We start from the raw sequence: 16,636 nt of genomic DNA, 5'->3' as shown, positions 1-16,636 counted from the left end.
CTGATTCTGTTTGGCCTTATAGGGGAGGCAGGGAATGTGCCGAGCTCAAAAACAGCCATGTGCTTTCCATCCTGCCAGGAAGACCAGTACAGTTCAGGTCCAGAGGCTAAAGGGCACCATCCCTGTAAAGAAGCCATAGGCAGAGTCAGGCTGCCATCTGATCAGCCACCTCCTTCCCCTGAGTCCCCTTGTAATCTGCCCTGGTCGAGCTCAGCAATTGTATGGGCAGAATTTGCTAAATGTTATTTTGTTCAGTAGTGTCTTGTAAACCCAGGTGGGCTGGGCAACGGTAGGTGTATGATACTTAAATAAATTATATCAATCAATAATGTAGTAATTAAATCAGGCCCAGGCTGGGAAAGGTAGAGTGGTGGGAAAGAGGAGTGAAGAGGTAGAATGGAAGAGAGGGGAGGTGGAGGCATCTCGGGACCGTAATGACTCTAAATCAGGCCTAAATCGTCTACAATGGGCCTTTAAATAGGCAGGAGGAAGCCCAACAGGGCCATCCGGTTGACATGATTCCCAGCCAGGAAGGACTGCGCTGGACTGGAGCTAGGCTGGCAGGGCAGCAAACTACCGATGCTTCATATAGAGAGTCTGGCTGCTATTAAAAAGGCCTACGTGCTAATACACACGCACGCACACGTACACAGATAGTGAGGGAGACATGCACAGAGAAAAAAAACACCATGCAGGCACACACATGCGCAGAGATACACAAAGGACACACACACTCTCGCTATTGAACTAAGTGTGGCATTCCATGCATGCAGGGTTGACTACTCAAACTCGCCCACAAGGCCTGAAAACTAGCCCCCAAAAAATGTTGCCAGTTAGCCAATAAACCCTTTTTCTGTAACGTTATCGACCGGATTAAGAAGGAACCTCGATTTAACTTTAACGACCTAAGATGCAAAATTCGGTTTTTCATCAAAATAATTATTGCGAGCTAAATGTGACTAATAAACTAATTTCATTGCCACAAAAGAAAATAATTTGCCCTTATTAAACTTTAAAAAACAAACAGACTATTTTCTGGCAACTGTCCCTTTATTATGTTCCAGAGTTACGACTAGAACCTGTTATAAATGGCCAGTTTGGGAGATCGACATGTCCTTTCAATAGGCATAGGCTAGGCCTACTGACTAAACACTGGGTTTATGATTGTAATTCAACTTTTCCATGGTTTGGTATGCTAGATGCAGGTAGCCTATAGCCCCTTAGGCCTAAATCTCACTTCAGATAACCTACACACAGTAGCCTAGGCAAGATGTAAGATGAACGATTCAGCAGCTTGCTTAGTTCTAATTGACATTCGACATGAATAGCGATGCGATTTTCACGGTAAGCAGTACTTCTGTTGCCCAATAGCCTGCTGGAATAGGCTACCGAGGATGGGGTCGTAATTTCAATCACTGAATCAAATACGAATAATATGGATATGAACTGAATAGGCCTATGCTTGTCAACAACAGCCAGTGGTTCTTTTTACCTGTAGCCTAATCTGACTGACTGTTACTGTCAACCTAATGCATTCTAACAGCTGATCTGCAATACGATAGAACAGTGACCACGATCAAAATCGATAACGTCCAGCTTCATTAACTAAACATACCCATTAATAATTGTCCCATTGGGCGGTGCACAATTGGCCCAGCGTCGTCCAGGTTTGGCAAGGGTAGGCCGTCATTGTAAATAAGAATTTGTTCTTAACCGACTTGCCTAGTTAAATAAAAGGTTACACACACACATCACACTGACCAAAACTTTATTTTGCTGGCATTTACGTATGTCCCCATTACCAGTAAAACATCATCGAAACCTATTTCTTTCACTTACTTGCTGTGCTTTTTCATTGTTAATTTTTTCAGTCGTTTCATTCTCAACCAAGATTTCTATGGAACGCCGTTTGAGTCTTTGCGTGTCAATTTTTAAAAACGATTTACCACTATTTGACGTGTCAAATAATCTTGTTGACCAATCAGGACCTGATTATGACTGCACATCACATAATAATTTAACGCGTTCATACATTTTTTGCGTAGTTATTACACATTGATTACTCTATCACGCGTATTTGATGTGTCACAACGATTCGTCGATACGTATGCTATGATGCTGGTAAAGTTGTCTCGCACACCTACAGTGCTGGTCATAAAAAAAAGATAGCTAGCTTATGGATGCAAACAATGTTCCCTCCCCAAAAACATAGCAAAACAGCAATGTTTCAGTGGCTATATAGTTAGCTAGCTAACTATATAGCTAGGTGTCTTCACCTAAAATAACCCTAATTTATAAGACAGTTCTTATTGGATTAATATAGCCTTCAACTATAGCCTTCAAAATAAAAGTATGGCATAATTTTACTATTTGTATTCATTTGCATCACTGTCAATTACACTTATTTTGAAGGCAAACCGCAAATTACACTATTGTCCTTAATCCTCATTGTGGCTAGCATCACAACACATAACCCTGTCCTGTCGAGCCTCACTAGCCAGATGAAGGTAGCTGGCCACTTATAGCATTAGCTTTGGGCAACAGGGTTAAGTAGCTGGCTGGCTATTTATTTTCATGAACTGAAGCTCAATTTCAAAAGGCGAACAACAAGTAGCAACCTAGCTAATACTTACTCACAAGGATTCCCAAATCATTGCTAAGAATAATGAAAATGACTGCAGTTTTTACTGGTCATTGTTTTCAGGCTGGTAGTATTGGTGCTAGCTAGGTACCAAGCTAAAGCTACCTACCGCAGAAGTTGCGGTCGAACAAATTATGCCTTATAATTTGCTATTAATGTGTAACTCCGGTAGGGAAACATCTGAAAAATAGAGCACTTTGTAGTGTGTACCGGTGCTCGACCATTCGGCGAAAGCCAACTTCCCCCACGACAGAGAACAGTTGATTGTCAAGGGTAATGAATTCATTTATCTTGGCTTTAATGGATTTCGCCTTTGAGTTGTCTTGCTGAAATGTTGTTACTCTTTCAAATGACTGCTTGCCTTGTTGACTGCTCGTTCCACACAGCAGACATTGTGGGCTAGTTTAGGAATGTTGTGTTGCATGTATAGCGCAAAATTTTACGTGGCGTCATTACGTCATTGGCGTTAAACTAGACATCGTGCTGATACCGATGTTGGCATTTTTAGCTAATATCGTCCGATACCGATATGTTCACCGATATATCGTGCATCCCTAATTTAAAGGCCAGACCGCTCATTATTTTCCTAAATATCACATGATTTCTGTCTGACATAAGACAGGTTTCCAACCAACTGGCGATAGATTTTCATGCGAATATTCTAAATTCCACACAAATAAAATATGCACATTATCCCACCAGAGTGTATTTTCATCAAATTGACTTGTTGTGCATAGAAGTCTGTGCGTGATGAGGTAGTGCACATAAAACAATTACTTTTACGGTTAAATTAGCACGTACTGAATAAAAATACAAGTGCATTTAACTCTACAGATGGGTTTGTCACAAAAAATGCTAAGATATATAGCGAATATGCCCACTCTGTTATTGGCGGGTGTGCTCTAGCCAACAGCTCACAGATACAGTGCAGGTATAGCCTACATGATGAGATTATTTTGGACAAAAGAGCAAGATCATTTTAATTTGTCAAACGCCAGCAAAGCATCGATCATCATGTCATCAGAATAAAACCCTCAATTTATTGGAAAGAAGCATCAAGCGCATCACTTTGCACTTTCACCACCTTGTGAAGGTCATCGTAACATATTTCATATGTAGCCGAATAAACTGCATGGTTTCCCGAGTCGTAGTGGGAGGACCACACACGTCGTCGCATGACTCCAAGTTCTTCTTTGATATGATGGTTATTATGAAGTGTTGTAAAGTACTTAAGTAAATATACTTTAAAGTACTACTTAAGTTGTTTTTGGGGGGGTATTTATATATTTTTGAAAACTTTTACTTGAGTTGATTTTAGTTTATTTTTACAGGGACAGTGCACATTAATCAACATTTCAGTAAAAGTGCTGGTTTTAGCCAGCTGGCTAATTTTCTACCTCGGTCCCAATGAGCACATGCAGAGCAACATAGGACAAGCAACACGTAGCATGCAGACAGAACAACATAGGACAAGCAATACGTAGCTTGCAGACAGAACAACATAGGACAAGCAACACGTAGCATGCAGACAGAACATAGGCCAAGCAACACGCAAAATAAGCAGATTGTAAGGAAAAGCACCTTTAGTCAGTCACCTCTCATGGCAGACCTTGTGGATCTGCTGCCATGGGTATGGGTTTTCAGTTTAACAAAAGTACTGAGTGAAGGGGAGCTAGGCCATTTAGGATCTTGAATACAAAGACATGAATCAGTGTATTCAAGATCTTTCTGAGGATGTAACAGTGATGATGGCTATTGGGCTTCCTATTAAGCACTTTGAGAGCCTGTTTGTACACAGACTGAATGGGTTTTAAGTTGTACAGCAAACTTGGGCCCAACTAGTCAAGCAGTATGTTAATTGGGAGAGTATCATAGATTTGAAGTGCAGTTTTGCTACCTCTGTAGTCAAACAATTTTGTTAATAATTGGAAATTAGCTAGATTGACTTTGGTTATTTGAGTTACCTTTTTCATCTGCTTTTTAAAAGGAGTTTGGAATCCATTATGATGCCAAGGTACTTATAATCGGATACACTACATACAGTTTCCCCTGACACCCAAAAGTACTTGTTACATTTTGAATGCTTAGCGGGATAGGAAAATGGTCCAATTTACACACTTATCAAGAGAACCACACTGGTCATCCCTACTGCCTCTGATCTGGCAGACTCATTAAACACACATGCTTAGTTTGGATGTGCCCCTGGCTATCAGTAAAAAATAAATAATAATGATGGTGCCATCTGGATTGCTTAATATATGGAATTTACTTTTGATACTTAACTATATTTTAGCAATTACATTTAATTTGGATACTTATGTATATTTAAAACAAAATACTTTGACTTTTACTCAAGTAGTATGTTACTGAGTGACTTTCACTTGAATAATTTTCAATTAAGGTATCTTTAACTTTGACTCAAGTATGACAATTGGGTACTTTTTCCACCACTGTTATTATGTCAATATTTATTTATAAGGAATTTCCAGCACATAATTTGTTCAACATAAAAAGATCCCACCATTTTGAACTAACAAATTGTCTGTGGGCATTTGTAAAATCGTACTGAAACGTCCTGTTTCCATCACAGCCAGCGTGATACGGTATGGCTTTACGTGCATAAAAACTGTGGATGTAAATGTGGTAATAAACAATGTGGCTGAACGAATTTGACGGTTTTGGGTAATTAATTAGGAGTATTACCTTGGCCTCATAGGTAACCAGGCAGTAGCTTGACTATATTATAAGTATTCTACTTGATGATTCCACATAAGGTGACTGAAGCAAAGAAGCAAGCCTTCCTGTCTGTCCTATATTAGGCACAGCAGTCTTCCACCCACTCTCCTACAGCAGAGGAACTGTAAACCAGTCTAGCCAATGAACCAGCCTGCTAATTACACTGTGCTTTCCCACAGAGCAGATCATTACGAGTAAACACCCACCATGCTCCCATTCTGCTGGGCCACTGCCTGTCTGTCTGTCTGCCTGTCTGTCTCTGGGGACACAGTATTGGAAAGGAAGGCATGAAAGATCTAACCCAGGGGTGTCAAAGTCAAATGGACGGAGGGCCAAATAAAAAAATCAGCTACAAGACGAGGGCCGGACTGTTCGAATGTTCATTGAAAAATTTTTAAATGACGCATATAGTCTAGTGAACCTAATTGAACCTACTGAAAACCTAACAAATATATTACAATATGATCAGATAAATAAAGCAATATTTTCTTATGGCTCTGTCAGTAATCTTTAATTTTCAACAGACACAAAAGACAAATTTCCTTTATATAAATATCCCCATAACATGAACATTAAATGAAAGAAACTGGTATTCAAGGCACCATCAGTAGACTATATTTTCTATTTTAGCAAAAGTGGGCTAAATTTACTTAAAAGAAAAAACAATAATAGCAATTTTCTATCATCCACTCAACTGAAATATTTTTAAAATATAATTGGATTGAAATACAAAAAAATAAAGTGCAAAAATCTATTAATCAAAAACAACACTTTGTTTAAGGAGAAGTAACATGCAGTGAAAACAAATATTAAATTTTAACTTTTAAACTTGAACTGAGTAAAAACTCTAAATATGTGATTGCACAGTAATGTTCACTTGTTTGAGGTTGAGGGTGATACTTGGTGGTGTCCCATCTTTTCCACAAGTTCATCAATGTTCGGGGTAAGGCTCTGAGCTGAAGAAATCCTCAGAATTGAGTGGAGGTGTTCAGCAGTAAGTCGACTTCTGTGTGATGTTTTGTTCAGGTTCATCAAAGAAAACAGTTGTTCACACAGGTATGTGCTGCCAAACATAGACAACGTTTGAGCAGCCTGGATGCGCAGCTGGGGCATTGTGCCGGGGAGGAAACGGGCGAACTCCGCAGCACCCACTGCCGCATATTTTGCCCTCAGTGCATCATTGCATTGGAGGTCAATCAACTCCATTTGGAGGTTTGGTGGTGAGCTTTCCACGTCAACAGCAAATGGGTTACCGAGCAGTTCCAACCTGCTTTTTTGTGCTTCAAAGTCAGCAAATCGGCGTCGAAAGTCAGCGGCAAGCATACCTATTTTATCAGCCAACTGTGTGCTCGGGAACGCACTGGTAGAGAGCTTCTCTTTCATGGTCTGGCAGCTGGGAAAGTGGCTCAAATTTTCTTTCCGCATCTGCGTCTCCCACAGAGTCAGTTTGGTTTTAAATGCCTTCACTGTACTGTACATATCAGAGATGACACGATCCCGACCCTGCAGCTGCAAGTTTATTGCATTCAGATGACTCGTAATGTCACACAGAAAAGCCATTTCACACAGAAACATTTCGTCTCGGAGTTGTGTTGTGTCTTTCCCTTTGCTGTCCAAGAACAGACAAATCTCCTCACGAAGCTCGAAACATCTTTGAAGCACCTTTCCCTGGCTTAGCCATCGCACCTCTGTGTGATAAGGCAAATCACCATGCTCCGTTTCTAACTCCGTCAGAAATGCCTTGAACTGGCGGTGATTCAAACCTTTGGCTCTGATAAAGTTAACTGTGCGCGTGATGATGCTCATTACATGCTCCATTTTCAAGGCTTTACCGCACAACGCTTCCTGGTGTATGATACAATGATAAGCTGTCAGCTCACCTGTCGCGTTTTCCTCTTGCATCTTTTCCCGTATCTTCGCCACCAGTCCGCTCCTGTGTCCACACATCGCAGGTGCTCCGTCGGTTGTCAAACCCACGAGTTTTTCCCAAGGCAGCTCCATCTCATTTACACATCTTGACACCTCTTCATACAAATCATGCCCCGTAGTTGTGCCATGCATAGGACGTAAAGCCAAAAACTCCTCTGTCACGCTTAGGTTGGAGTCCACTCCGCGGATGAAAATTGACAACTGGGCAATGTCAGAAATGTCGGTGCTCTCATCCACAGCCAAGGAATATGCAATAAAATCTTTTCCCTTTTTCACAAGCTGCTCTTTTAGATTGATGGACAACTGGTCTACTCTCTCGGCAATGGTGTTTCTGCTCAGACTCACATTTAAAAAGAGTTGCCTTTTTTCTGGGCAAACTTCGTCACAAACTTTAATCATGCAGTTTTTGATGAAATCCCCCTCCGTAAATGGCCGGGCTGATTTAGCGATCTCTTCTGCCAAAATAAAACTGGCCTTGACAGTTGCGTCCGCGTGTGTGTCCGCGTGTTTCGTTTCATAATGTCGTCTCAGATTATACTCTTTCAGTACCGCCACACTTTCTCCACACAGAAGACACACAGGTTTTCCAGCTACCTTCGTGAACATATACTCCGACTCCCACCTTGTTTGAAACCCCCGGTTCTCAGTATCCACCTTCCGTTTTGCCATTTTTGATGGGTATCTGAAAGTTAATTTTACTGTGATGCTGACGACTGCTGTGCCAATAAATATTGAAATGAAGCAGCCTACTGCTCGGTGCGTCACCTTTGCATTGTGGGAAATGTAGTATTGGTGCGTGTAAAAGATCTGCGGGCCGGTTCTAATAATAAATCAAGATCATCCCAGGGGCCGTAAAAAACCTTCTTGCGGGCCGGATGTGGCCCGCGGGCCTTGACTCTGACATATGTGATCTAACCTAACCCAGTCCACCAGCTGAGAACCATAGAAGGGAAGCAGCCCCCCACCGCCCTCCACCCCCCACCACTCAAGCATCCCCTAGGGACTAAACATAACAACCGTGAAACATGGCAATTTATTGTCCTAGCAGAAAGCGTTTGAAGTTCAAGCCTCATATCAAATTATTCAAATATGATTGTCAACAACAAACCAGTTATTTGCATTTTAAAGCACCTCACTGGCAGTGACACATAAGCGCACACACTCACAATTGATCCCAACCTCCAGCATCTCTCTGCTCTGCTGTGGACGTGAGTGAGTAAGTGAGAGAAATGCCCCAGTAATCTCTATCACTTCTTCTCTCAGTTAGGAGAGGGCTGCTAGGCACCCGTTTCATTAGCGCCACACATCTTTCTTCTTCTTCCCCCCCGCCCGCCTCCTGAAATCTCGTTATTCAAATTTCCCTGCTGTCATAGTTCATTAGCACTGCAGAACAGTTTGGTTGTCAGCTGTGTAAATTGCTGTAGGTGCCTTCCTTCATTAGGTAGCCCACCCACAGCCTGTTTGTTCCTTCCATGGTCCAGACTTAAACTCCACACTTCCAGAACTGGAGAACTGGTGTAAACCTAGGCCAGAAACCTTTCCTTTGCTCTCTCTCTCTCGTGCAGGATAATTGTTGGCTGTGACTAGCAGGCAGGCGGCCGTCTAATCGATAGCTGAGCTCCTCTCAAGGACAACACTGGAAATAAAGAGCTAAAGCAAGCTGGGTTACAGGAAGTGCCGCACTCATGCTGGGTCTGTGGGGGGGGGGGGGGGGGGGGGGGGGCAAGGCATCCCTCCCTCTGTCCTTCTGCCTGCCTCCCTGCTTTCCACAGCCCTTCCCTTCCCTCCCCAGCCCAGCCCTGATGAAGCGGATCCTTCCAGAATTAGCCCAGTGGGAGTCCTAGATCAATCAGGGCCTGATGGGAGAGCAGGAGGATCTGCTGACTGGGCCAACAGAACTCCAGGAGCCTGCTGGCATATTTACTGGACCTCAGAGGATGAGGGGGATACATGTACATAAAGACTGATTATGAAGTGCAATTCCACGATAACAGAATGACTCCCAATATTTCACTTGTAAAACCATAGATTGCAAAGTTAAACAAACCATACAACTCAACACACAATGACTACTTTTAAATATTTCCAAATAAAATTTCCAAACAAAAGGCCCAGTGCAGTCAAAATTCTGTTTTCCTGTGTTTTGTTAAATATTTTACAACGGCTGATGAAACCAAACACTGTAAAAGTGTGAATTTATTTTCTGATAGTTGCTGTTTGAAAATAGAATCTACACAGGTTTGTATGGGTGGGAGTTTTGGCTTGCCTGGTGACATCACCAGGTGGTACATATAAGCAATAACACCCAAGGAGATGTGGTATATGGCCAATATACCATGGCTAAGGGCTGTTCTTATGCATGACGCAACGCAGAGTGCCTGGACACAGCCCTTAGCCATGGTATATTGGCCATATATATATATATATATATATCACATCCCCCGAGGTGCCTTATTGCTATTATAAAACTGGTTACCAACCTAATTAGAGCAGTAAAAAATGTTTTTTGTCATACTGTGGTATACGGTCTGATATACCACAGCTGTGAGCCAATCAGCATTCAGGGCTCGAACCACCCAGTTTATAAATGGTCAATAGACCAATAACAAAGAGTTCCAAACCTATCTGGCAATAACAGCTAGCTTTCCCCTCCCCACTCAGACCACTCCCAGACAGTCCTAGCAAAATGTTTGCTTCAGAAACCATTTTTTTTTGCAAAAAAAAAAAAAAAAAAGCTATTGTTTATTTTTGACCATTTTAATCGAAACTATTACAGATAGGTACTTATTTGTTACCCAGAAATTATTTGATATTGTTATAACAAATGGCTGCATTGAGCCTTTAATAAAAACACAGTGCCGATGTAAAGTTTGGTAAAAGAATGTTGGTAAAATCTCCATTAGTTTTATGTGATCAAGTTTTTCTGAAACTCATTCAAAGATGTCAGCTACGATGTGACACGGAGTAAAAAAATAAAATAATAATAATAATAATAACTATTTTGGTTATTGAACTACAGCAAGTGAAATTAACTAACACCTGGTAACAGAATGATGGTAACAGAATGACATCATTGGTCCCTGATGTGTACTACACTGAAATGCATCATTATGAATGTCACACAAAGGTAGAAATATGTAATATCCTCCTTCGCATGTTTGGGTATTATTTGACACGGGTTATTATTGTAATGAGCTCCAACCCCAAATAAGACCAAATCTGTACAGATCATAGAGTTTTTTCACAAGTTTGGACTCACAGTACAGCCTAGTAAAGCACAGTAGAGTAGAGTTCAGTACAATAGAGTAAAGTTCAGTACAGTACAGGGGTAGGTGTGGCAGACAAGCAACCCTAGCTGCTAGGGAGACATGTTGGATGGAGACATGTGGGATGGTTGGGGTTATGGATGGAGACATGTTGGATGGAGACATGTTGGATGGTTGGGGTTATGGATGGAGACATGTGGGATGGTTGGGGTTATGGATGGAGACATGTTGGATGGAGACATGTGGGATGGTTGGGGAATGGATGGAGACATGTGGGATGGTTGGGGAATGGATGGAGACATGTTGGATGGAGACATGTGGGATGGGTGGGGTTATGGATGGAGACATGTGGGATGGTTGGGGAATGGATGGAGACATGTGGGATGGTTGGGGAATGGATGGAGACATGTTGGATGGTTGGGGAATGGATGGAGACATGTGGGATGGTTGGGGAATGGATGGAGACATGTTGGATGGAGACATGTGGGATGGAGACATGTGGGATGGAGACATGTGGGATGGAGACATGTGGGATGGTTGGGGAATGGATGGAGACATGTTGGATGGAGACATGTTGGATGGTTGGGGAATGGATGGAGACATGTTGGATGGAGACATGTTGGATGGTTGGGGAATGGATGGAGACATGTTGGATTGAGACATGTGGGATGGTTGGGGTTATGGATGGAGACATGTGGGATGGAGACATGTTGGATGGAGACATGTGGGATGGTTGGGGTTATGGATGGAGACATGTGGGATGGTTGGGGAATGGATGGAGACATGTTGGATGGAGACATGTGGGATGGTTGGGGAATGGATGGAGACATGTGGGATGGTTGGGGTTATGGATGGAGACATGTGGGATGGTTGGGGTTATGGATGGAGACATGTGGGATGGTTGGGGTTATGGATGGAGACATGTTGGATGGTTGGGGTTATGGATGGAGACATGTGGGATGGTTGGGGTTATGGATGGAGACATGTGGGATGGTTGGGGTTATGGATGGAGACATGTGGGATGGTTGGGGTTATGGATGGAGACATGTGGGATGGTTGGGGTTATGGATGGAGACATGTTAGATGGGTGGGGTTGGGGTTATGGATGGAGACATGTTAGATGGGTGGGGTTGGGGGAAAGGATGGAGACATGTGGGATGGTTGGGGAATGGATGGAGACATGTTGGATGGAGACATGTGGGATGGGTGGGGTTATGGATGGAGACATGTTGGATGGGTGGGGTTATGGATGGAGACATGTTGGATGGGTGGGGTTATGGATGGAGACATGTTGGATGGGTGGGGAATGGATGGAGACATGTTGGATGGAGACATGTTGGATGGTTGGGGTTATGGATGGAGACATGTTGGATGGTTGGGGAATGGATGGAGACATGTTGGATGAAGACATGTTGGATGGTTGGGGTTATGGATGGAGACATGTGGGATGGTTGGGGTTATGGATGGAGACATGTGGGATGGTTGGGGTTATGGATGGAGACATGTGGGATGGTTGGGGAATGGATGGAGACATGTGGGATGGTTGGGGTTATGGATGGAGACATGTGGGATGGTTGGGGTTATGGATGGAGACATGTGGGATGGTTGGGGTTATGGATGGAGACATGTGGGATGGTTGGGGTTATGGATAGAGACATGTGGGATGGTTGGGGTTATGGATAGAGACATGTGGGATGGTTGGGGTTATGGATGGAGACATGTTGGATGGTTGGGGTTATGGATGGAGACATGTGGGATGGTTGGGGAATGGATGGAGACATGTGGGATGGCTGGGGTTATGGATGGAGACATGTGGGATGGTTGGGGTTATGGATGGAGACATGTGGGATGGTTGGGGTTATGGATGGAGACATGTTGGATGGGTGGGGTTATGGATGGAGACATGTTGGATGGTTGGGGTTATGGATGGAGACATGTTGGATGGTTGGGGTTATGGATGGAGACATGTTGGATGGTTGGGGAATGGATGGAGACATGTGGGATGGTTGGGGTTATGGATGGAGACATGTGGGATGGTTGGGGTTATGGATGGAGACATGTTGGATGGGTGGGGTTATGGATGGAGACATGTTGGATGGGTGGGGTTGGGGGAAAGGATGGAGACATGTTGGATGGGTGGGGTTGGGGGAAAGGATGGAGACATGTTGGATGGGTGGGGTTGGGGGAAAGGATGGAGACATGTTGGATGGAGACATGTGGGATGGTTGGGGTTATGGATGGAGACATGTTAGATGGAGACATGTGGGATGGTTGTGGTTATGGATGGAGACATGTTGGATGGAGACATGTGGGATGGTTGGGGTTATGGATGGAGACATGTTGGATGGAGACATGTGGGATGGTTGGGGTTATGGATGGAGACATGTGGGATGGAGACATGTGGGATGGAGACATGTGGGATGGAGACATGTGGGATGGAGACATGTGGGATGGTTGGGGTTATGGATGGAGACATGTTGGATGGAGACATGTGGGATGGTTGGGGTTATGGATGGAGACATGTTGGATGGAGACATGTTGGATGGGTGGGGTTATGGATGGAGACATGTTGGATGGGTGGGGTTATGGATGGAGACATGTTGGATGGGTAGGGTTGGGGGAATGGGGTGGAAGGTTGGGGGTGGAGGCTCACTTATTTTATTTTTTTGGTAACAGACTGACTTTACACCAGGCAATATTTCTTAAAACTTACATAAGGCAAATAATTTGTGCAAAACTAATATAAAATTGTTGATGTTAGTTGTCTTCACTAACCTTTTTAGTCTGTTTGGGCAGAAATCAAAGCAATGCTCATGACATTGTTTGGGATGGAAAATGGTTGAAAAGGGTATATATACTTTCCAAACAATATACTCAGCTTCCATTTGACACCAACTGTATGTGCTCATATGAACTTCACAAGTTGGTGCTCATGGGTCCTTTTACATGGAAATGCCCTGGTGCTCATGGTTCCTTTTACATGGAAATGCCCCGAAGCACTATTAGGGAGCTTCGAAGCCGGTGGAGGTGATGATGGGTTTTTCAGATTTCAAACCCTCAGGAGGCCAGATTTCCTCTCCTGTGACTGAGTGACAGATCTCTTAATCATTAGGTGTGATGGTAGATCATCTACACTCTACAGCCTGACCTGTGTAGTGGAGCATTGACCTAGCTGTGTTTTATTAAGTGATCTGACCTAAAGGGAACTGGATGCTAAGCATTGAGGACAGCAGTGCTGATAACTCTACTACTAGTCCGCATTATGCTGATTTCCAGGAACTGCAAGGTGGAGCTGGTCACCAATGTCAGACTACACTAAGCAGTCTGCCCACCACAGCAAAGGTTATCAAATCAATGGCTCACTGCTATGTAACCAAATGAGGAAGAAGGTTTCAGACTTCTGCATCTCAGGTGTTTACCTAAAGATCAATTGAACTTAATGCATGGCTTCCCTCAGACAAAACAAGGTTTTGAGACCTTTTTTAAAAAAACGACTAGACCGAACGCACATTTCAGGCTGTATATTCTGTCACATCATCAAATCACATTATTGGTCACATACACATATTTAGCAGATGTTATTGCGGGTGTAGCGAAATACACCCACTACCATGTGTTCCACATAACAAGGAATTAGAGAAACAATCATCTATAAAATTACTATATAGTTTCCCTGGGACTTCCAAAACAGGCCTTAATGGAAGCCAATGACTTTGGAGCGACAAGCTTTCAGTGTTTCAAGTCGGTTGTGGTTGAACTGAAACCGAACCCGTGCTTTCTCTCCCCCTCCAGGATGCATAACCATATATTTGAGCTGTGGTTGGTAGCTAGCTTCCCGGGGGATGTATTGTGGACTGGGGAGTTGGTGGATGAGAGGGATTGGAACCACAGCCCCACATTCTGTTGAGTTCTCTCCTAGTCAGTCAGCTGCACAGCTGGCTGGGCTGGGGGAACACAAGGTCTGTATAGATCTGTTCCGTTAGGGTACTATGGGCATGGTATGGGCATGGTATGGAGAGAAAACAATCTGGAGAGATAGAATTTTCTTTCAGGAGGCAGCGGAAAAGAGCTCCAATCAAAATAACTTGTAGAATTCATTTTTACCCACTACTATCAAAGTACAAGGTTTCATTGATTATAAATGGCATTACGGGAAAAGGTCAGAACTTAGCCTACATGTGTTCTAAGGACAATGGTGCCCCATCAACCTCTGCCTCTGACCATTGACCATGGCGTCATACTTAGCAGCTTAATCTCCATCCCTAGGAGGACATGAATGTGAAAGCACTCTCCCTCAGGGTGGGGTATATGGTGGCATGAGGGAGGGACAAGGGTTACTCGGTTTTAAAATAAGAGCTTTTTTTGATAGGCTACTTTATATGAATGGCATGTAAAGTGTTTTTGCCCTCCTGCCTGTTGAAATGTTGTACTGATTCCACAGAACTGGTACATCCAGAACACTATTTTGTTTTACACAATGTGACATGGGCTGAGCTTATAGCACAAATATTTAGTTAACAATTCAAAGTCAATTCAGATTGCAGTTCCTAATAATGGGTGTCCAGGCCTCATTTATAGACTGCCAGATACTTGTGTTCAAATCAAACAATCAAAAGCAAACACACCAGCAATGAGATGAATGCAAGAGAGAAAAATGAATTCTTGAAAACAATAAGTGACACTTTACTGGAGTAGGTCATTTAGTAAGTGTCAATAACCCAAGCCCTTGCCTATAGCTGACTCACCCCTCAAATAGACTGCTGAGTGTGGAACGGACAAACAAACCTAGACCAGTACAGTATAGCTTTTGGGATAACTCGAGGTAGAATGGTCTAATTTGACACTTGAAAGGTAATACCAAGAACAGGAGGCCAAAATTTGCACACAGGGAGGTTCACAAAAATGCTTGTTTTGAGAATTGCCAAATTCTGACAGAATAAATCCCCTCTGCTTAGTGTGGATAATAACAGACCCATATTTGACCTATGTCGGATTCAGTTTACACCCCCCATCGTTGAAATGTTAAACGTAGATTGACTAAGGGTTTACAATACTGCAGCATGTGTTACTTTTTGACAAACATGACCACAAAGGAATTCCGGATACAAATAGCATGGATACAATGACAAAGAGACACAATGTAACAATCCCTCATGTAGTAAGTTTATGGCACCTCTGTATGCATTCTTACTCAAGTTGTTTCACTGTTTTCAAATAAACTCTCTTCAATAGACAAACAAGGGTTTAATAAGAATTTCTGGATCGCTGTGGCTTTATAGAATAGCTGGAAGAGAGCCATTACCGAATGTTACACGTTAATATTAGCCTACTTACCGGGGGTCGATTTTGAGGAAACATTTTGGGCGCCGATTGATGTTTTTGTAATCTTCTTCCTCTTATGGGCAAAAATATTCGGACAGAAATTGAGAAAACTGTATATTGTCGCTTTCAGAGACGCATTTGGCCTGGTTTCAGAGGCGGTAATGACTAATGGGGCTCGGCTCGCTCACTCACTCCTTGCTCAAGACTCCCTTTGTTCTGGTCGATCTCCAACCCACAGAAAAAGAACACTCGATGTAGTAAAGATGCACCCAGTCCGCGACTAGATGTTTAGAGTCCTCGTGACTACGCACTTCGAAAGAGTAGAATTTCACCTTCTCTTCAAGTAAATGGTCCCCTCCCAGGTGTATTCTCACCGTCTAGAATAAAGAGAAAATGTGGCTATATTATGTGGCTTCCGAGACGGAAACCACCACATTCAATGCAGTCTCTTTTGTCTCGTTCGTTGGTTGCTCTATACTAGCCTACTCCTTTCGCTTTGCTTTCCTCTCACTCCCTCCTTTTCTGATCCTCGCCTGATCTTCAATGCTATGAGTTGTTTTCTTGAGAGAGAAACATTTGTTGAGACAGAATGATAAGGAAGAATATATCTATTCCTGTTGATCAAGCCAGCCTAGGACTGGATCCAAGCTTTATCCGTTTTTCCTTATTTATGAACAGCATCAAGTCTACTGAGTCTAATGACAGATTAATCCTTAACATTTTAAGGCCAAAACTGATTTTT

The 16,636-nt window shown here is 43.0% G+C and overlaps 1 protein-coding gene across 4 annotated transcripts in view; it reads right to left on the bottom strand.

Moving 5' to 3' along the window:
* Positions 1–16,331, bottom strand: part of LOC139409190 (transducin-like enhancer protein 1) — a 47,365-nt gene extending 31,034 nt beyond the window's left edge. For all 4 annotated transcript variants that reach the window (XM_071153991.1, XM_071153988.1, XM_071153989.1 and 1 more), the window contains exon 1: positions 15,907–16,331. In XM_071153991.1, the coding sequence (XP_071010092.1) occupies positions 15,907–15,930 (24 nt within the window). In that variant the 5' untranslated portion in view covers positions 15,931–16,331. The remainder of the gene's footprint in view (positions 1–15,906) is intronic.
* Positions 16,332–16,636: the final 305 nt, after the last annotated feature.

This window comes from Oncorhynchus clarkii, chromosome 5 (assembly GCF_045791955.1).
Source record: "Oncorhynchus clarkii lewisi isolate Uvic-CL-2024 chromosome 5, UVic_Ocla_1.0, whole genome shotgun sequence".
Lineage (NCBI taxonomy): Eukaryota > Metazoa > Chordata > Actinopteri > Salmoniformes > Salmonidae > Oncorhynchus > Oncorhynchus clarkii.
The sequence above is the reverse complement of the archived record's forward strand: the minus strand, read 5'-3'. Positions and strand labels throughout refer to the sequence as shown.